Source organism: Mustela erminea, chromosome 5 (genome assembly GCF_009829155.1).
Source record: "Mustela erminea isolate mMusErm1 chromosome 5, mMusErm1.Pri, whole genome shotgun sequence".
NCBI lineage: Eukaryota > Metazoa > Chordata > Mammalia > Carnivora > Mustelidae > Mustela > Mustela erminea.
In genome coordinates this window covers 75,191,868-75,211,739 of record NC_045618.1, presented here as the reverse complement: position 1 = coordinate 75,211,739, position 19,872 = coordinate 75,191,868, and the positions used below count along the sequence as shown (strand labels likewise).

Sequence of the window (19,872 nt, the reverse complement as noted above, 5' to 3'; positions counted from 1 at the left end):
AACTGGACAGGGTCTTCCCTCCTAAATGCTTAGGAGTGGGATAGATGCATCATCTCAGCAAGTAAGCTGAGGGGCAGGGAAGACAGTATGTGCCTACTTCTGTCTGTAAACAACAAAGCCCAGGGTGTGCTGCCCCTCTCATGAGTAGTTGGAAGGTGGTAGGCTAAAGGGGGCTTTGCCACAATAAGGGTCTGCCCCAACATGTCTATGTGTCTTAGCCTCTAGGTTTGCAAAAGGCTCCAAAGTCCCAGAGTCTTCATGGCACTACCAAGCATGACCCCCTATTCTCCATTCAGAAACAATAAACCCCTCGTGCCACCCCTTCCCCTTCAGAGGGACAAGCCAGGGAGAAATAGTTGGTGGGGGTTCTAGATAAGCATTAGTGGGGCCAGGCTTCCTGCAGGGCCCCATTTCGAGGTTCCTCAGAAAGCGCAAGTAAGGGAGGCTTCTGATCTCCCTGCAGTGGTTACTTAGGGAGGACAGTGGACTTGGTGGACAGGTGCCCAAAGGCTTCCCTGGCTTCAGTCCAAGCAGCTGGCAGGTTCATCCTTCTCCCTGGAGCCCCACGAACACCACTTCCGGCCGTCCTGCCTCTGTTTGGGCTCTTCCTGCCTGGATTTCTATGCCCATGCCAGCCCTTCCCTATGCAGTGCTTTCTCCCTCCCTTACAACCCTTATTCACTCCCACTCTATCTACTTCTTTCCCCCTCCCCTCCTCCCCTGCTTCTCTCCTCCTTGCCAACCCTCAGAAGCCCCAGAATGGGTCTCCCCCCTCCCTCCTTATCCAGCGGCATCTCCCCCTCCTTAGCTCTCACCCCTGCACCTCTTTCTTTGTATTCCTCTCGCCCTTTCCTGGCCTCGCCTGCATCTCTCCTCCCCCGCCTGGCTTCGGCCTCCCCCAGCCTCCCCATCTTCAGCTCAGTCTCCTCCCTCTCGCTCCGTTCCCCTCCCCTCTCCCCCCCCCCACCCTCGGTCTCACCCCACTCCCTACCGGCATACCAGGATTTCTTTCCACCCTGGGGGTCTCTGTGCTTCTCATTCTCCCCTTTACCTGCCTCCTCCCTCACCTCAGATTTAGCCGGCACCCATCTTTTCCAGCCTGGGCACCACCCCCCCAACTGCTAACATCGCCACTGTATCTTCTTCCTCTCCTCCTCTCCCCACCCTCTCCTCTTCTCTCTTCTCCCTGCCCCTTTAAATCTTCCTGGCCCAGCCTCCCCCGTGATGCTGGGATGGAGCAAACATTGATTTGTGCTGGGATGGAATCGGAATTTTGATTTTTTTTTTCCTCTCCCAACCATAAGAAGGAAAAAAATAATAAAACACCCCCTTTTCATAGCCCCCTCTCCCTTCCCATCCAGTTCCCAGCTCCTCATCCTTATCTCCATCCAAGGCAGATTTTTTTTCCCCTCCACTATTCTCATTCCCCCCCACCCCTGCCACTACCTCGCCCCCCACCCCCACCGCCTGCTCCTCCAGCTGGGGAGAGAGGGGACTCGCGGCTCTCCCACCTTTGCTCCCTGGGTAGGAGCAGTCTCTCCGGAAGGGGAGGGGGCTTTGGCTTGTCGGGACGAGGTGGGAGTGGAGGTACCCGGCCATGGATGCTGTGCCTGGGAGGCAGCCTGAGCCCCAGCCCACATGGTGAGTAACCTGCCCCCTCCCTTCCGCCTGTCTGCCCATCCCCACCCTCGCCTTTTTCCTGCAGAGCCTCCTCCATCCCTATCCTTTCCCCCACCAAACCCACTGCCCACCTTGCTCCGATCCCCCCCTTACATTTTCAACCCCCACCCCCTTGCCCGGGAAGCCAAAGAACCGGGCAGACAGGTTCTGACAGCAGCCAGAGGAACGGGTGGCCTACGACTCTGCCCAGCCCCCTCTCAGGACCACCCCCACCCCGTGCTCTCCCACCCCGCGCCAGCAACTGCCATCCACACTCGACGCTTTGGGGTTCTATGCTGGAGAAGCGGGACTACCGCTTGGGGTTGGGGACCCAAGTCCTGGGAGGGGCCCTCTACAAAGACGGAGGGGTGGGGGAGCCCCCATGCCTACAAAGCTTAGGAGCTGCTGGAAGACGCTGCCGAAGGGTGGGGGGTTGGGGGGCGGTGCTGGTGCCCCAGAGCCACTGGGCCAGGGAGCGGCGGGCAAAGAGGAGGGGCATCGCTCGCCACTTCCCCCCTCTTTCTCCGCAGCCACTCAGGATGAGGGTCCGGCCCTGCCAGCCCGCGCTGGGGCCCCCCCGCCCGGCCCCGGTCTAACTGCCCCCGCCCCCAGGCCTCGCCCGGCTTGCAGGCCCCCAGCCGGCTCTCCAGCCCCAGGATGCGCTGAGCCGCCGGGGGGCTGAGGCCGCGCCAACTACATGCATGTCCCCCGGGGGCAAGTTCGACTTTGACGACGGGGGCTGCTACGTGGGGGGCTGGGAGGCGGGGCGGGCACATGGCTACGGCGTGTGCACGGGGCCCGGCGCCCAGGGCGAGTACAGCGGCTGCTGGGCGCACGGCTTCGAGTCACTGGGCGTCTTCACGGGGCCCGGCGGACACAGCTACCAGGGCCACTGGCAGCAGGGCAAGCGCGAAGGGCTGGGCGTGGAGCGCAAGAGCCGCTGGACGTACCGCGGCGAGTGGCTGGGCGGGCTGAAGGGGCGCAGCGGCGTGTGGGAGAGCGTGTCGGGCCTGCGCTACGCCGGGCTCTGGAAGGACGGCTTCCAGGACGGCTACGGCACCGAGACCTACTCCGACGGAGGTGCGGGGCCCGGCCCACTACTGTCTGTCTGCCTGCTCGTCCGCGTGCGCCTCCCCGTCCGCCTGTCCCGCGTCCGCCTTCCCCGCCATCTGCCCCCTGCCCCGCTGTTCGTACGCCTTCCCCCACCCATATGCGCCCCCTGCGCCCATCTTGCCGCCCTCTTCTCCCATCGCACACGCCTTCCTCCGCGGTCTAGCCCCTGCCCGCTTCTCCCTCTCCCCGGTCTGCAGTCGGCCTGCCCTCATCCCCTCCCTGTCTGCCTGTGCCCTTACAACCTCCGTCTACCTGACGCTCACCACCACCCCCCCATCTACTTGTCCGTTCCACTCCTCTCTGTCTGCCCCACACCACCCCTCTCCCCCCACCCGCCTGTCCCTAACACCTTTGCTCTGCTGTCCCCTCACATTTCCTCAGTCAGCTTGCCCCTCATCGCCCTGATTGTCACATGACTATCTTAAACACCCCGTCAGCCTGTCCCTCACACCCTCTGGACTATCTGTCCTTTACACACCCCAGCCTGCCTGTCCCTCCCCCTTTCCCTTGTCTACCTGCACGCCCCAAACCCACAGATCTCCGGCTATCTGTCGGCCTTCACTCCGCCCTTCCACACCTTCTGACCCAACCTGGCCCGTCTCCCGGCTCCTAGTGCTCTTCCTCAACCTCCACGCTAAGTGCCCCACCTCTCCCTCCCGACACGTAGGCCTCCAGGAGTGCTTGGGGCCGAGGGTGCAGGAAGCAGCGGGTCCTGACCCTTTCTCCCCGTCCTACCCCGCCCGCAGGCACCTACCAGGGCCAGTGGCAGGCCGGGAAGCGCCACGGCTACGGGGTGCGCCAGAGTGTGCCCTACCATCAGGCGGCGCTGCTGCGCTCTCCCCGCCGCACCTCCCTGGACTCTGGCCACAGCGACCCCCCGACACCGCCCCCGCCCCTGCCCCTGCCGGGCGACGAGGGAGGCAGCCCGGCCTCGGGCTCCCGGGGAGGCTTCGTGCTGGCCGGGCCGGGGGACGCTGACGGCGCGTCCTCCCGAAAGCGCACCCCCGCGGCCGGCGGGTTCTTCCGCCGCTCGCTGCTGCTCAGCGGGCTCCGGGCGGGCGGGCGCCGCAGCTCCTTGGGCAGCAAGCGGGGCTCCCTGCGCAGCGAGGTGAGCAGCGAGGTGGGCAGCACAGGACCCCCGGGCTCCGAGGCCAGCGGGCCCCCGGCCCCAGTCCCGCCCGCCCTCATCGAGGGCTCTGCCACCGAAGTGTATGCGGGCGAATGGCGCGCCGACCGGCGCAGCGGCTTCGGCGTGAGCCAGCGCTCCAATGGGCTGCGCTATGAGGGCGAGTGGCTGGGCAACCGGCGGCACGGCTACGGACGCACCACCCGCCCGGACGGCTCCCGCGAGGAGGGCAAGTACAAGCGCAACCGGCTGGTGCACGGGGGGCGTGTGCGCAGCCTCCTGCCTCTGGCCCTTCGCCGGGGCAAAGTCAAGGAGAAGGTGGACAGGGCTGTCGAAGGCGCCCGTCGAGCCGTGAGTGCTGCCCGCCAGCGCCAGGAGATCGCCGCTGCCAGGTGGGCATCCGCTGCAGAGGCCAAAGCTTGGCTAAGTGGAGAAGGTACCCTGGGGACAGCTGGGGGGGTGGGGGGCGTAGGTAGTGCCTACAGGAGGACCACGACCAAAGGCCTGGGGCCTGGTAGGGGAGAGCAGACCCGAGGCCGAGCAGTTGTAGCCCTGGGTATTTGGAGTGTTTATATCTGAGGCTACAGGTGGATGTGGGTGTAACTGTGGGTGGCTGGGTATTTGAGGGAAGCCGTGTTAGACTATAAGTGTGTCTTAGTGTCTTTTGTGGGGATGTGTGTCATTGTTGTGTGTGGGAGTAGCAAGGAGCAATGGCTTGTACAGGCTCAGAAACCTGTCCCCAGTATTCCTCTTGCAGCTGGGAGCAGCAACCCTGGGCAGAGAGAGAGACAGGGAATGTGCGTTCCTAGCCACCTCCCTGCCCATGGACTGATGTTATCTCAACCTCCGGCCTTGGGTAGATTTAATTTGTACAGCTGACCTATCCACCTGAGAGGAGAGCCTCTCAGCTTTGCCTCCTCTGCCTCCCTTTACCCAACTGACTGATAAAGTTTTGAGGGGAGGAGGCTCACCAGTAAATGAAATTTTCTCTCCGTAAATCAGATTACATGTCCATGCATTATCTTATTATCTAAAGCAGCACTGTGCAGTAGGAATATAATAGAAGCCGAATATGTAATTTTTAATCTAGTAGCCATGTGAAAAAATAAAAAGATAAATGATTTTAATTATTACATTTTTTTAAACTAAGCTCTAGGCCCAACATGGGGCTGGAACTCAAGCAACCCTGGGATCAAGAGCCCCACATTTCGCTGAGTGAGCCAGCCAGGTGCCCCATAAATAGTAATATCTTTATTTAAACAAGTATATATCCAAAACTTGTATATCCAAAATTTGATCTTTTTAACCTATAATCAACATAAAATTACTAATGAGAGACTTTACATTCCCCTCTTTTTTCTAAGTCTTTGAAATCTAGTATACTTCATATTTATAGCGCATCATTTCAGATCAGACTAGCCACATTTTAAGTGCTGGATTAGATAGCTCAAATCTAAAAGCCAAAAACCCATCTGTAATGAGGTTCTCAGACCTATGATTTATACAATTCATACGTGTGAATTTTTGTATGTTGCATTTTCTTTAAAAAGGAGGGTTCAGTAGAAGCATTTTGTTTAAATTTGGAACTGTTTCACAGGATCAGAGGCCAAGATACATCCAAATATGCTTCAGGGAGTTTGTATAAGGGCTGACCAAGGTGTCCGTGTAGGAATGTATCATACCAAAAGTAGATGCCTGAGCCAGAGGTGTCTATCTGTAGCTACATCTTGGTGTCTAGGTGGTTAGAGTCTGGGCCTTAAGCCAGGGAAGAGGGAGGGCAGGGCACCAGGGAGCACTTTAGTCTAGATGAGGAACAGGCAGGGGCAGGAAAAACTGATCTCAGTAGCTGAAAGATCAGTCAGTGGGAGGAGGCAGGTTGGTCTCCCCAGCAACAGGCCTGGCAACCCTGATTGGTTGCCAGCTGCCATGGAAACAGCAGAGCCTCAGCAGCAGGTGCCCCTGCCAGGTAGCCTGAACCTGGCCTGATGACTGGGTCTTCTGACTAGGACTTGCTCATCTACACCCTCCAAACCCCAAAACACAGCTGCTTGTCAGTGTTGCAGTTTTTGGCTGCCGACAGAACTCCATGTAACCCAAGACTTTGATCGTCTTCCTCCGCCCTAAACCCTGAGACCAGTTTAGTTTCAGGGCAAGGCTAGTCATATACAGTCTGGCGGCACAAAGGGAGAAGAACAGGGTTATCTGAGGTCCCTGCAAACAGGCTCTAAAAGCCCTTCACCGAGCAGGTTTGAGGTGGCTGACCATATCTCCCAAGGTACATAAAGAGGGGGTAGGCTTAAGACTACAGTGAACACCACCACCCTTCTCCCTCCCCCGGTACCCAGACTGCCTTCCTAAGGCAGATAAAACAAGCCTGGGGCCAGGAGTGGGGTCTTGATCCATTTAAGCCCGAGTGTAACTGACTACCTTTACCTCTGCCTCTTTGTGCGTCACCTTCAGTCAGTATGACAGAACTCATTGAATAACCATGGGATGTCTACGATTAACAGCAGAGGGTGAAACAGAAGGGAAACTGAGGAAACATCTGACATTAGAGGGAGAACTGGGAAACCACTGTGGGGAAAGGACCGAGAATGCTTCAAGTCTGCCTGTACCCAGGGAGCAGGGCACAATGGGAGGGACATGTGGAAGGGAAGGAAGCTAAGATTTTCCTTGGAAGAAATAATCACAACGGTGAGAAACTCACAGTACCTTGGATAGGGAGTAGAAAGAGCAGAAAGGCGGGACTCGGGCTTACCCCAAATCCAGAGCTCAGAAAGGATGCGATGGTCCAGGGAGGCAGGGGCAGTGACCGGGGTGACAACACTGTGACAACAGAAGAGGCTAAAGGAAAACAGCCTGTTAATCTGTCATGTCAGGTGCAGGGAAGGGGGCAGGGTTACATTAGGAGGGTTAGCAGTGATGATGGGGAAGGAGGCAAAGCTCCAGGCACAGGGAGCCAGTGGCCCAGAACAAGGGGGGCAGGGAGGGGGAAGCTGCTGGGAAGACCCAAGCAAGGTGCAACTATAGAGAGGTGTGCTAAGAGCGTGAGGTCTCATCTGTCTCTGGGAAGGAGTGGAGGGCAGCCGGTGGCTGCGGCTGGAGGAAGGAAAGTGTTACTACAGGACATGATAGTGGCAGGTGTGAGAGGAGCAGGGAAGTGTGATGAGAGCAGGCACAGCCCAGATCTATGGGTAGAAAGCAGAGGCCTGCTCCCCTGCCAGGCCAGGAAGGGGAGCAGCAGGCAGTGTGTGAGCAAGACTGAGTACTCCAGAGGTGAGCTCCCATCCAGAGGACATGATGTGGTGGGAGCATGGACCAGGGGGCTGGAGCATCTGAGCAGGTCTGCTAAGTTCCTGTCCCTGGACCCTGGCAGGGCGGCAGATGCCCTTCTAAAGGCAGTGGCAGCCAGCAGTGTCGCCGAGAAGGCTGTGGAGGCAGCTCGAATGGCCAAACTGATAGCCCAGGACCTGCAACCTATGTTAGAGGCCCCAGGTGAGGTGTGGGTGGCCTGGGGAGCTGGAGGGGCTCAGGGGCAGGGAAAGGGGAGGAAGTCCCTGCAGAGGACTGGGGATGGAAAAATCCAAGGTATGAGGATCCAAGGGAATGAGGGTGGGGGGCCAGACCCAGTTGTTTGGGGCAGTGGCACTGGGAATTTATAAAATAGGGTAATGAAGACTCAGGATCTGGGGCCTGGGGTCTGGCTATGAGAGGCTGTAAGCCTGGGAGATGCCCAGGCAGCTGACTAAAGCTCTAGCTTTTGCTGCCCAAGGCCATTACGCCCCTCTGATTCTTAGCTATCCCTGCCGCAGGCCGCAGACCCAGGCAGGACTCAGAAGGCTCCGACACAGAACCCTTGGATGAGGACAGCCCTGGGGTATACGAAAATGGACTGACACCCTCAGAGGGCTCCCCTGAACTGCCCAGCAGTCCTGCCTCCTCCCGCCAACCCTGGCGACCCCCTGTACGCCGGAGCCCACTGCCTCCTGGAGGGGACCGGGGTCCCTTCTCCAGCCCCAAAGCTTGGCCTGAGGAGTGGGGGGGGCCCGGTGAACAGTCAGAGGAACTAGCTGGCTATGAGGCCGAGGACGAGGCTGGGATGCAGGGGCCCGGGCCCAGAGACGGTTCCCCACTTCTTGGAGGCTGCAGCGACAGCTCCGGAAGTCTTCGAGAGGAGGAAGGGGAAGATGAAGAGCCCTTGCCCCAGCTGAGAGCCCCAGGGGGCTCGGAGCCTGAGCCCATGGCCATGCCGGTCCTGAGGGACCCAGCCTCGAGGGGTCCCGAGGCCGGGTGCCTGACGGAAGAGCTTGAGGAGCCTGCTGCAACCGAGAGGCCCGCCCAGCCGGTGAGCTGCCCTTCGTTCCCACCTTGTGGCCCCTTTTCTCCTCAAAGCCTTGCCTCTTATCATTTCCAGACCTCTCTGATCCCTTCAGGGGCTCTAATTTGGACTCAGCTTCCTTTCTTCCTGCACACTCTTGGACCATATCCCACCAAAAAAAAAAAAAAAAAAAAAAAGGGAACTTGTGAGCTGCAAGCAACCTTGGAGACCTTCATCTCCAGCTCCCTCATTTGACAGATGAGGGAACTGAGGCCCAGAGCACTTAAAGTAATTTGCCCAAGGTTACCAATAAGGAACAGGAGAGCCAAAACATCTTTCACTGTTCTCCTTCCATATAATTTCCAGCTCTTGGTTTCCTACTCCACCCCCACCCCCACCTCCACACTTTGTCTCTTTGGTGCCCAGAAATAAAAAAGGAAAAGCTTGTTCCCTCCCTACCCTGACTCTCCCTCCCTCTGCTGGGAAGAAGGGAAATGGGAAAGGAGGCAGAAAACTGGGAGGGGTGGAGTTTTCCCAGAACCCTGTACTCTGATTGGACTCCAGGCCTTCTCCTGTTTCCTAGCAACCACATCCTCACCCCTTCATCCCTCTCTGCTTTACTGCAGTACCGACTGCTGCTGCCAACGTCTGCTACTAAGGCCAGGCACCTTCTGCCTGGGCCACGTGACATGCTAGTGGGAGGGGAGTGGAGGGAGGGGGAGAAAGGGCTGTTCCTGACTTGAGGGAGCCAGAGAGAAGGAGGGGCCCTGCCTGGGAGGAGAGAGGTGTTTTTACAATCCGAAAAAGGTTGGAGATGCCCCTGCTCTGACCTTTGAGGAGAGGTGCCTGGGACCCTTCAGCTTTGCCATCTCTGCCAGGGCAGGAAGGTGGGACCTGTCGCTGGATATGGTCCTCAGGGACTGAGACTGTCTTTCCCCCCCGTCTCTCTAGGGAGCTGCCAACCCCCTGGTGGTGGGAGCCGTGGCCCTCCTGGACCTCAGCCTGGCGTTCCTGTTCTCCCAGCTCCTCACCTGAGGCTCCTGCCCAGCCTAGTTCTGGCTTCGGTTGCTGCCTCTTCACTTCTTTGACCTGCCTTTTTCTCTTTTCCTCCTGGTTGTTTTTATCTCCTATCTTTCTTTCTCTTCTTCCTTCCCTTTCTTTTCTCTCCCCCTTTGGTTTGTCTTTGGCTTTTTCTTTCCAGCTTTCCTTTCCGATTCTCTCATTTATTCTGAATCTGTCTCTGTCTTCCTCACTCCCTCCCCCATCCCACCCCACCTCTCTCTCTAGATTGTTTACATATGAAGGGCTTTTCTTGCTCAGAGTCGCTCTCTTCTCTGAGACACACAAATCTAAGTCAGACCATTGCCCCGTGTCTTCCCCGCCTTTTCTTTAGACCTGAACTTCAATGAGGGTGGGGGTTTGGTGTCCCCAGGAGTCTCCTGGAAGCTGAGTGGAAAGGAAGAAGAAAATGGAGAAGGGATGACTGTATACTGGGCAAGGCACTGGCTGAGCTGCTGTGGCTCCCTGACCCAAGGGGCCTGGTGTCCCTGCGAGGCCTAGTGAAGGAGCTGGAGAAGGTATAGCCTCCATCTCTGACCTTGGAGGAGCCTATCTCACCTCCAAGCGCTGAGCTAGGTTCTTGCCTAACTTTATCCTTCCCTGAAGGAGATAAGGGAGACAAAAAGTAGAATGACTCCCTAAGATCTCCCTCTTCTTTTCCTCAACCGCCAGCCCCTCATCCAACCCCCACCCCCACCCCCCGCCCCGGGTGGCATGCCTTGTCAAGAGCAATGTGTAAAGGAAAGAAATCGTCCAATGCAGTCACGTCTACCCACTGACCTCTCCCATCCCCTCTCTCCCCCTAAAAGTTTATTTGGTTGGTCTGGACTCACTTGTGGCCTTTGATCAGATTTCTAAGGGGCCTGAAGAAGATATTTCTGCCGCAGAGGGTTAGAGGCACTTGAGCTAGGACCCCACTCCCCAACTCTGGCAGTTGTGGAGAGGGGGTGAGAGGGGCGTTTTGGGGGAACACAACCAGCCTAGATAACAGGAACTCAGAGAGCGGCAGAAGCTGTAACAAGTTTAGTAGTCTCTAAGTGGGTTACATCCCTTCCCCGTCACATCCGAATCTTGTGAAATGGGAAAACAACAGAAAGAGGGATCAAAGGAAGCCAATCTCTCACACACTTTCCAGGCAGGGCAGAGGTGGGAGTCAAAGCAGGGTGAGAGGTGGGTGGAGAGCCCTGTTTGAGGTTGTGGCTGATCCCTGTTAATAGCTTTCCCCTGGGGGCAGGAAGCCCTAGGAAGAGGGGGACCCCTCTGTAGGGTCCCCAGGGGATCTTTCCTCCCTCTCCTGCATGAGGCAGACAAGAGCTGCCTGCCAATCCCCTCCCTCAAGGAATGGCCTTGCCTGGGAATGCCCATCACACATACCCTCTTCTTTTTTTCTAGTCAAACTCTGTTTACTCCTTGGCCTGCCTTCCTCCCTCCCCTCTAAACCTTTACTTCTGATTTCTATTTCATGGAATTTGGGATTGAAGTTAAACTACAACAGTGCCGCCAACACCAAGTCTTGCAGGAAAAAAAAAATACAAAGAAATTTAACAAAAAAAAAATATATTAATAAAAAAGTTCAAAAAAGGGGGGGGAATTGTCATCTCCTTTGGGGTGCGATGGCTTCAAACCCAAGGTCTCCTGAGGCCCTTCGGGTGGTGAGAATGTACAAAGAGGCCTCTGGGAGAATCCCAAGTCTGCTATGCAGTCTTGCCGCCCGAAGAGCTCCTTGCCCTCAACTCCAAAGACTGAGGCCTGAGGTCAGAGGATTCTAGACGACTCAGCCGGGCAGCCCAGGAGGGGGGCGGGGTCCCGTGACGGGGGCGGGAAGAGGGAAGGACCAGGCGAAGGACCAACCCCCGTCGGGCCCCGTACCAGGAAGCGCTGGGGGTAGAGGAGCTGAGTTGAGACCAGCCAGGTGAGGCTGTTGGTGGGGCTGGCGTCCTGGTGTGAAGCGGAGGCCGCCTGAGGTGTGACCTTGGGGGGGAATCCCGCGGAAGAGGTAGCGCAGGGCGCCGGAAAGAAAGCAATGGACAAGCTAGGGATGGGAAACCAGGTGGAGCCGGAGGACGGTAGGGTGTTGGGGAATAGGCGGGGTTCTGGCGCATGCTCCGTCTGAACGAGCGCTAGGTGGGGCGGGGACGCATGCGTAGTGGGGCTCTCCTCCCGCGGTGAGGAGGGGGCGGACTTCGGTAAACCCACGTGGGGAAAAGGTAGCTGCGGGTCCCGGTCCTTCAGGATCTTGGTACAGGGCGAGTCTGGGCTGGAAGGCCAGGCACTCCCAGCCCGAGAGGTTCAAAATCCTCTTCATTAACGGGCTCTGCCCCTTCAGGATGGTGTTGCCTTCGTTGAAGCTTCAAGATCTAATCGAGGAAATTCGTGGGGCCAAGACCCAAGCCCAGGAGCGGGAGGTGATCCAGAAGGAGTGCGCCCACATCCGCGCCTCCTTCCGCGATGGGGACCCTCTGCACAGGCACCGCCAGCTGGCCAAACTGCTCTACGTCCACATGTTGGGCTACCCCGCCCACTTTGGACAGGTACCGGGCCGGGACGCCTCCATTCTGAGTTTGATGAGGAAGGCTGAGGGGCAGGGTTTTAGACACCCTCACCTACCTGTGCCCTGATTTTTTTTTATTCTACAAAGTTTCTGGGCCCTTCCTTCTCCCAGCATGCACCGCTAAACTCCTTCCATTATAACCCCTGTAGGTCATAAGCCGGACTGAACCTTTCGTTCTCTGGCCAGCCCCATTCAAGCCACCTCCTTTTCTTTCCCATCCTCCTCGACTCCTGGTTCCTTGAAACTACCCACTAACTTTGAATTTCTTAAGCTTTTTCCTTGGTTGAAGGAGGATGATGGGAAATGGTGCTACAATAAATTAATCTGGGGGTAAAGAAGATAGAAAAGGGATGTTAGTGCCTCGAATTTCACCCCTGCCCCTTCCTGGTCTGCCCCCTTCCCTGTAGATGGAGTGCCTGAAACTGATCGCCTCCCCCAGATTCACAGACAAGAGGGTGGGCTACCTGGGGGCCATGCTTCTGCTGGATGAGAGGCAGGATGCCCACCTGCTCATTACCAACAGCATCAAGAAGTGAGAGGGTTCTGGGAAGCACTTGGAATCAGGGAGCTGGGAGAGTGGGGAACTGGGAAATCCCAGGGGGCTGCCTGATGCTGGTACTGGGAAGGATGGATTTCTCCGACCTTGACTGACCACCCTCCCGACTCTGCAGTGACCTGAGCCAGGGGATTCAGGCAGTACAAGGCCTGGCCCTGTGCACTCTGAGCACTGTGGGCTCTGCTGAGATGTGCCGGGACCTGGCCACTGAGGTGGAGAAACTGCTCCTGCAGCCAGGCCCCTATGTGCGCAAGAAGGTGAGATGGCAGGACTCTAGGCACAGGAAACTGTTCTATTTGCCTCATGTTAAAGGTGGGAGGTCCATCCTGGCACCCCTGCCCCTTTCTGAGCCCCTTGATCTCTGCAGGCTGTTCTGACCGCCGTGCACATTATCCGGAAGGTCCCCGAGCTCTCCAACATCTTCCTCCCACCCTGTGCCCAACTGCTTCATGAACGTCACCACGGTAAGGCCATGGGGTTCCCCATCCCCTGCCTTACTTCTGGGTGTTGACAGAAGTGAAAAAATGGGACGGGAACACCAGCCCTCAGGGGCAGGGTAGCATGTGCACATGAACACACACACGCAGTAGACTCTCCTGTGCCCCTGGCCCACCATTCACTACCCCCCTCAACACCAGGCGTCCTGCTGGGCACCATCACGCTGATCACGGAGCTCTGTGAACGAAGCCCTGCAGCCCTCAAGCACTTTCGAAAGGTGGGCTGGTGGAAGGGGCGCCCCTGGGCCAGGAAAAGAGGGGCCATGGGGTTGGAATGGGGCTGAAGGTTGAGAGGATTAGGCAGAATACCCAGTAAGGCTGTGCCCTCCCTCCAGGTGGTGCCCCAGCTGGTGCAGATCCTCTGGACTCTGGTGACGACGGGATATTCCACAGAGCACAGTATATCTGGAGTCAGCGACCCCTTTCTGCAGGTGGGCTGACCCTGTCCTGCTTTGTCCCTGGAGCACAGGGCTTAGCAGTAAGCCTGTGGCTAGTGGCCATCTCCCGAACACTCTGGATTGCACAGGATTGCACAGGTCATCCCAAGACCAGTCTGGGAAGTGGGGGATGCCTAAAGATCAGAAATCCAGTTTGGTAACAACAACAACAACAAAATGCCCATCTCCAAATCCCCTGGCTTCGTGTGCCTCTGATCTCCCAGGACCCAAGGGACCTGGGCAGGGGGAGGGGAAGGAGGAGGGGCATGGAAGATCTAGGAAACCAGCCAGGCCCTTCACAATACTTTGTTCAGTGCTGGATTCTTCTCTTCAGCCTGACTCTTTACCCTTTGAACCCCTCCATCTTTCAATCTTTAACCCATCTCAGGTCCAGATACTTCGTCTGCTTCGGATCCTGGGCCGGAACCATGAAGAAAGCAGTGAGACCATGAATGACTTGCTGGCCCAGGTGGGGGTCTGGAGAGTGAGCATTGCTTAGGGGTGTGGCTCTGAGATCGTACTGGCCCCGGGCATCCTTCACGTGATCGTCCACCCCCATGGTAGCCATATAATCATGTTGCCATTTCCCTGCAGACTATGATTTCTGTGAGGATGGGGACACAGTCTGTCTCAGAGTAGTAGCCCCCGGCACATCGTGGGAGTTCGGGGAACTTTGTTAGATGATGAAGGGATGACATGGTGGGTACCTTCCAGAGACCTGAGGAGAAGACAGAGCCCCTTCTAGTTGCATTTTCTCTCTCATCTACTCAGGTGGCCACTAACACAGATACCAGCCGAAATGCAGGCAACGCAGTCCTATTTGAGACAGTGCTGACCATCATGGACATCCGCTCTGTAGCCGGCCTCCGGGTATCACCCCATATGCCTCTCCCACTGCGGCCCCACCCACCAACCCCAGCCAGGCAGACAGGTCCTAGTCACTGGTTTCTCCTCCCCACCCACGATCCTGTGCCCTACCGCCCGCGCTCCTTCACGAGCACGTTGTTCCTTCCCTGACTGGCCTCAACCTTTGCCTCCCATAGGTCCTGGCTGTCAACATTCTTGGCCGCTTTCTGCTCAACAGTGACAAGAACATTAGGTAATCATCCCGGATGTCTGGCTGGCCTGTGCCACTGAGCCCCTGGCCCTCGGCCCTCCTCCTTCCATTGCCTCCTGATTTATGTGCCTCTTATTCCAAGACTCAGGGCAGGATGGGGCAGGGAGGGGGCTGAGGAGCATGGTGTGATGGGTCGTCTCCCACTCTGGCAGGTATGTGGCACTGACATCGTTGCTGCGTGTGGTGCAGTCTGACCACAGTGCTGTGCAGCGGCACCGGCCCACTGTGGTGGAGTGTCTGCGGGAGCCTGATGCCTCCCTTAGCCGGTGAGTAGGACAGAGCAACAAGAGGGCAGGGCAGAAGGCCCAGCCCCTGGTAGCCAAGACCTGGACCAAGAGCCACTGAAGTAGAGGGATTAAGGAGATGGGTGCCTGGGGAAGGGAGGGCCTGAGGCATAGCTTAGGATGACTTGGCTACCCTGTATCAACAACCTCTTTCTCCTGTCAGGCGGGCCCTGGAACTGAGTCTGGCTTTGGTGAATAGCTCCAATGTGCGAGCCATGACGCAAGAGCTGCAGAGCTTTCTGGAATCCTGCCCCCCTGATCTGCGGGCCGACTGTGCCTCAGGCATCCTGCTGGCAGCAGAGAGGTGAGGTGACAGGTGCCCAGGAGGCAGAGATGATAGAATCTGGAGAGGGTCAATACGAGGGCTGAAGAGGCCTATGTCCCCTAGGTTTGCCCCAACCAAGCGGTGGCATATAGATACCATCCTGCGTGTGCTGACAATGGTGAGGCAGGGACTGATCTAAGAGAGCCGGGAGGGAGTGGGCAGGGTTCACTTCCCTGAACCCTGGGCCTCATTCACCCCCTCCAGGCAGGCACCCATGTACGGGATGATGCAGTGGCCAACCTGACCCAGCTGATTGGGGGTGCCCAGGAGCTACATGCCTACTCCGTGCGCCGCCTCTACAGTGCCCTGGCAGAAGACATATCCCAAGTACTGTTCCCACCACCAGACCCAGGGCTGCCTGAGCCTCCCAGCCCTTCCTGAGCCACCAGCTCCCTACAGCTGATGCCCAGCTGCTTTTCCCTGGAGGTCATAGCCACCTACTCAGCAGAGACATCCAAGGACAGAGCCCTGTTTTTAGTTAGAACACCTGAACTTCTGTCCTGGCTCTGCAGCCACAGATGACTGATTTAAGTCTCCTTAACGCTCTGTGTACTCAACTCTCTACCCTGCCTACCTCTCAGAGCTGTGTTGAGGATCAAATGAGATGGAGCTCGTTCTGTGTGTATCAGGTTTCCACTGCCTTGAATGCTGGGTGGATTAACAGAAGCCAGCCTCTATCTACCTCGCATGTCCATATTACTCAAGTAGTGTGGGCAGAAACAACATATCCCTTCCTCAGAGCAAGGACCCTCTTGCTTGGCTCTTGCTGAGCTCCTTTTGGTGAGGCCATGTAGTTCTCACGCTTGGCCACCAGAGGGCAGAAGACCTCCAAGAGCCAGGACAGAGCTGGGTTGCTCCGGAGAGTGGACAAACTCTTACATAACTGTTTCCATGCGAGACATTTCCCTTCCCCACCTCTCCAAACCCCACAATCTCTGCACTGCATAAGGGCATGTCACCGTGGTGGGAGTGGGGAGGGGACCCAGAACCTGGCTTAGCATCGTTCTTCTCCCACGCAGCAACCACTGGTGCAAGTGGCAGCCTGGTGCATTGGAGAATATGGGGACCTCCTGCTGGAGGGGAGCTGTGAGGAAACCGAGCCCCTTCAGGTGAGGCCAATATCAGGGGTACACTGAGGAGGGCCTCGGCAGGAGAGAGAAGGTGCCCCACAGTTACGGCCTGTGTCCCTGCAAAGGTGGAGGAAGAGGAGGTGTTGGCGCTGTTGGAGAAGGTGCTGCAGTCCCATATGTCCCTGCCAGCCACCAGAGGCTATGCGCTGACAGCCCTCATGAAGCTCAGCACCCGGCTTCGTGGGGACAACAAGTAAGAAAGGGTCCTGGCCCCTCTTCTTGGTGCCTCCAGTAATAGATGTCCCTTTACCATGCCCAGCAGTTTCAGAGTTTCTCTCCAGGCACACACCCCAGGTCCCCCAGTCCATAGGTTCTTCCTTGTGAGCCAGGTATTTCCGGGGTCCCCCTGCTCTGTGAGGCCTTTCCCTTCCATGTCACATCCTGGAGTTGGGGGGCAGGGCCGCCCACCCACACACACCCTGTGGCCCAGCCGCATCCGCCAGGTGGTGTCTGTCTACGGGAGCTGCCTGGATGTGGAGCTGCAGCAGCGGGCTGTCGAGTACAACGCACTCTTCCAGAAGTATGACCACATGAGGTGCGACTGTCACTGTGCCGCAGCGTAGGACCCAACCCCTGCCCTCTCCCCACACCACTTCTCCAGGTACCCCTTTCTGGGTACAAGGGTTTTGTTGTCCCCTGTGTCTTCCTCCTCCATAGTCAGAGCCTCCCACCCATAGTTCCTTGAAGCCAAGGTGGCTCCCAGCCCTCCGTGCTCATCCGAAAACCAGCGGGGCAGTATGCCAGCTTAGGACATCAGAGAGGCGCTCTGACCCACCACATGCCCGGGGCTCAGCACGATCTTACCTGTCCTCCCATGTGCTGATTATGAAAGGCCCAGGGTCTAGCCAGAGGGACACACCTATATTCCATCCTCTCAGGGCTGCCATCCTGGAAAAGATGCCTCTTGTGGAGCGAGGTGGTACCCAGGATGAGGAAGCAAAGGAAAGCAAAGAAGCCCAGCATTCGGAAGCAGCCCTTGTCCCCACAGAGCCGCAGGTGGGGGCCGGAAGCCCCTGGGGGAAGAGGACTTGGTCAGGCTTCCACACCTAGCCCTGTTCCTTCTGCCCTTTCCCACAGGCTTCCAAGCTCTTGGATCTATTAGATCTCCTGGATGGCACTTCTGGGGCTGCCCAGCGCCCACCTCCTCTGGAACCCTCCTCAGAAGGCACTTCAGTACACCTCCTTGACCTGCCCTGTGTGTCTCCAGCCCCGGGTAAGCCTCAGTAAAGGGCAGACAGGAGACGTCTTAAGAAAAGTAGGAGTATGGGGCTCCTGGGTGGCTCAGTTGGTTAAGCCTCTGCCTTTGGCTCAGGTCGTGATCTCAGGGTCCTGGGATCAAGCCCCTCATCGGGCTCTCTGCTCAGTGGGGAGCCTGCTTCCTCCTCCTTCTCTGCCTGACTCTCTGCCTACTTGTGATCTCTGTCAAATAAATAAATAAAATCTTAAAAAAAAAAAAAAAAAGAAAGAAAGAAAGAAAGAAAAGGAGGGTTGGAAATGGGCTGCTTCTCCTTTTTTGCCAGGGACTGAAGTCCACATGTCCTCCTCCGTGCTGTGAACCTCTCTTCTCTTCCTCATCTTGATAGATAAAAGGCTTCATTAGCTCATGCCAGTCCCTCCTGGATACCTCTAGCCCATGAGGCCCAGCTGCCTCCCAGTCCGTCTCCTATACTTCCCACTCCCAGCTCCATGGCCCTCTTAGCTCCCTCCTACCTGAAGCCCTTGGTAAACTTGTGCTCTTTTCACATGGAATGATTTTTTTTTTTTTTTTTTTTTTACTTTGAGAGAGAGACCTAGAGAGTACCAGTGGGCTGAGGGGCAGAGGGAGAAGCAGACTCCCTGCTGAGGTCTCAATGCAGGGCTCTATCCCGGGACCCTGGGATCATGACCTGAGCCAAAGGCAGATGCTTAACCCACTGAGACAGCCAGGTGCCCCTCCATGGAATGTTCTTGCCCAGCACGTCAGATAACTGGCTCATTCTCATTCTTCAGGCCTCAGCTAAAATGTCAGATGCCTTCCCCTGACACTCTTTTTATTTATTTATTTATTTGAGATGGAGAGAGCATGAACAGGAGAAGGGGCAGAGGGAGAGGGAGAAGCAGACTCCCTGCTGAGCAGGGAGCCCGGTATAGGGTTTGATTCCAGGACCCTGAGATCACAACCCGAGCCATAGGGTTAATTTAACTGACTGAGCCACCCAGGCGCCCTTATTTAAGTTATTCCTCCCAGTTACTCTGACATTATTTATTTTCTTCATAGCACCAAGTAATCTGTGATTATCTTGGTTGTTTTCTTGTTTATTGTTTTTCCCTGCCCACTAGACTATAAGCTCAGAATAGGGACTTCATATTCTTGTCCACTTTGTACCTGGCTTCTCCAGCACTGCCTTGAACCCAGTGGGCACTCACTTAATTTCTATTGAATGAATGAATGAATGAGCTTGTTATCTTCCCCATATACTGAGCTGCTGCTTTTTCCACACTCCAGCTTCCATCCCAAATCTCAAAGTGTTTGAGCGTGAAGGACTGCAGCTGAATCTGTCTTTTGTTCGACCCCCTGGAACCCCTGCTTTGCTCTTAATCATGGTCACTGCTATCAACACCTCAGAGGCTGATGTCACCCACTTCGTCTGTCAGGCTGCTGTGCCCAAGGTTTGTAGAAGACCAGGATTTGAGGTGGCCTGGGCACTCCAGGAAAAAAGGCTAAGTAGGGGAGGTGGGTGGGAGGAAGAATGAGACGGGAAGGGAATGCAGAGACAAGCACTTGGGGAATTATGGGAAGAGGGTTTGAAACTGTTGGGTGTGGAGGGTTGCCTGAGCCCAGCTATCTGCCTTACTATGCTCTGCCCAACCTCCTGTGTTCAGAGTTTCCAGCTGCAGCTCCAGGCCCCCAGTGGAGACACAGTTCCAGCTCAGGGTGGCCTTCCCGTGACCCAGCTCCTCAGAATCCTCAACCCTAAGAAGGTGAGCTCAGGAGCACCCACCCCACCCCCTGTTGATAAGGCCCTGGGACTGAAATCACAGATGCTAACCCTGGTCTCCACTCTCATATTCCTAGGCCCCCTTGAGGCTGAAGCTGCGCCTCACCTACAACCACTTTGGCCAGTCTGTGCAGGAGATCTTTGAGGTGAACAACTTGCCCGTGGAGACATGGCAGTAACACCCTCCATGCAGTCTGAAATCCTCCTGTGTCCCCAACACCCCAGGGTCTCAGCCACTTGCGCCTGTATCTGACATCGACCAGCAGGTGGCGCTCTGGTCCTGCATTTGTCTCTGCAAAAACGGGGCAGGGTAGAGGGTGCTGTCCCCTCACCTCCTACAAATAATGAAAGTCCAATAAAGCCTGAGGGGGAAAGCCGTATTTGGGTACAGTTGAGATAGAACACATTTACAGATCATAGCAAGGGAAGAGTCTTCTTATCCAGGAAGTTCCCTTGAGCCTTAGAAACCTGTTTCAACAAAGAAGGGCTCTTTCTACCCTCAAATTTGGGGAGCAAATTTGCCCCTAAACTTCCACAGACGGCACTCTACAATCTGGTCCAGAGTAGGGCACAGCAGCAAAATGAAACAGAACTTCCAGATTTTTTTTTTTTTTTAGGATTTTATTTTTATTTGACAGAGACACCGTGAGAGAGGGAACACAAGTAGGGAGAGTGGGAGAGGGAGAAGCAGGCTTCCCAATGAGTAGGGAGCCCGATGCGGG

The 19,872-nt window shown here is 56.5% G+C and overlaps 2 protein-coding genes across 6 annotated transcripts; both read left to right on the top strand.

Annotated features, from left to right (window-relative positions):
• Positions 1-691: 691 nt before the first annotated feature.
• On the top strand, positions 692-10,856 carry JPH4 (junctophilin 4). Its single transcript, XM_032343868.1, has 6 exons — positions 692-1,641; positions 2,190-2,739; positions 3,519-4,290; positions 7,275-7,393; positions 7,711-8,243; positions 9,168-10,856. Exons 2-6 carry the CDS (start codon positions 2,361-2,363, stop codon positions 9,249-9,251), a joined length of 1,887 nt encoding a protein of 628 aa, XP_032199759.1. The 5' UTR covers positions 692-1,641; positions 2,190-2,360; the 3' UTR covers positions 9,252-10,856.
• A 77-nt stretch (positions 10,857-10,933) lies between these two features.
• Positions 10,934-19,527, top strand: AP1G2 (adaptor related protein complex 1 subunit gamma 2). 5 transcript variants are annotated; one of them, XM_032343863.1, is made up of 22 exons: positions 10,934-11,187; positions 11,602-11,806; positions 12,234-12,358; positions 12,498-12,639; positions 12,750-12,846; positions 13,021-13,097; positions 13,215-13,310; positions 13,705-13,785; positions 14,088-14,186; positions 14,360-14,415; positions 14,586-14,699; positions 14,881-15,021; positions 15,106-15,160; positions 15,247-15,369; positions 16,062-16,151; positions 16,238-16,365; positions 16,603-16,707; positions 17,051-17,168; positions 17,250-17,385; positions 18,658-18,821; positions 19,035-19,133; positions 19,228-19,527. In XM_032343863.1, exons 2-22 carry the CDS (start codon positions 11,603-11,605, stop codon positions 19,327-19,329), a joined length of 2,352 nt encoding a protein of 783 aa, XP_032199754.1. In that variant the 5' UTR covers positions 10,934-11,187; position 11,602; the 3' UTR covers positions 19,330-19,527. The 5 variants fall into 5 exon arrangements, with proteins under 5 accessions (XP_032199754.1, XP_032199755.1, XP_032199756.1 ...); XM_032343864.1 differs by lacking the exon at positions 16,603-16,707; XM_032343865.1 differs by lacking the exons at positions 15,106-15,160; positions 15,247-15,369; positions 16,238-16,365.
• The last annotated feature ends 345 nt before the right edge of the window (positions 19,528-19,872 follow it).

What these genes read in the sequence shown, in the direction of transcription:
- JPH4 (XM_032343868.1), top strand. Translation starts at nt 2,361, where the DNA reads ATGTCCCCCGGGGGCAAGTTCGACTTTGACGACGGGGGCTGCTACGTG. An exon ending in CGAGACCTACTCCGACGGAG is followed by an intron (nt 2,740 to 3,518) that starts GTGCGGGGCCCG and finishes CCCCGCCCGCAG; the next exon opens with GCACCTACCAGGGCCAGTGG. An exon ending in CAGGAGATCGCCGCTGCCAG is followed by an intron (nt 4,291 to 7,274) that starts GTGGGCATCCGC and finishes GGACCCTGGCAG; the next exon opens with GGCGGCAGATGCCCTTCTAA.
- AP1G2 (XM_032343863.1), top strand. Translation starts at nt 11,603, where the DNA reads ATGGTGTTGCCTTCGTTGAAGCTTCAAGATCTAATCGAGGAAATTCGT. An exon ending in TCAGCGACCCCTTTCTGCAG is followed by an intron (nt 13,311 to 13,704) that starts GTGGGCTGACCC and finishes AACCCATCTCAG; the next exon opens with GTCCAGATACTTCGTCTGCT. An exon ending in AACAGTGACAAGAACATTAG is followed by an intron (nt 14,416 to 14,585) that starts GTAATCATCCCG and finishes CCACTCTGGCAG; the next exon opens with GTATGTGGCACTGACATCGT.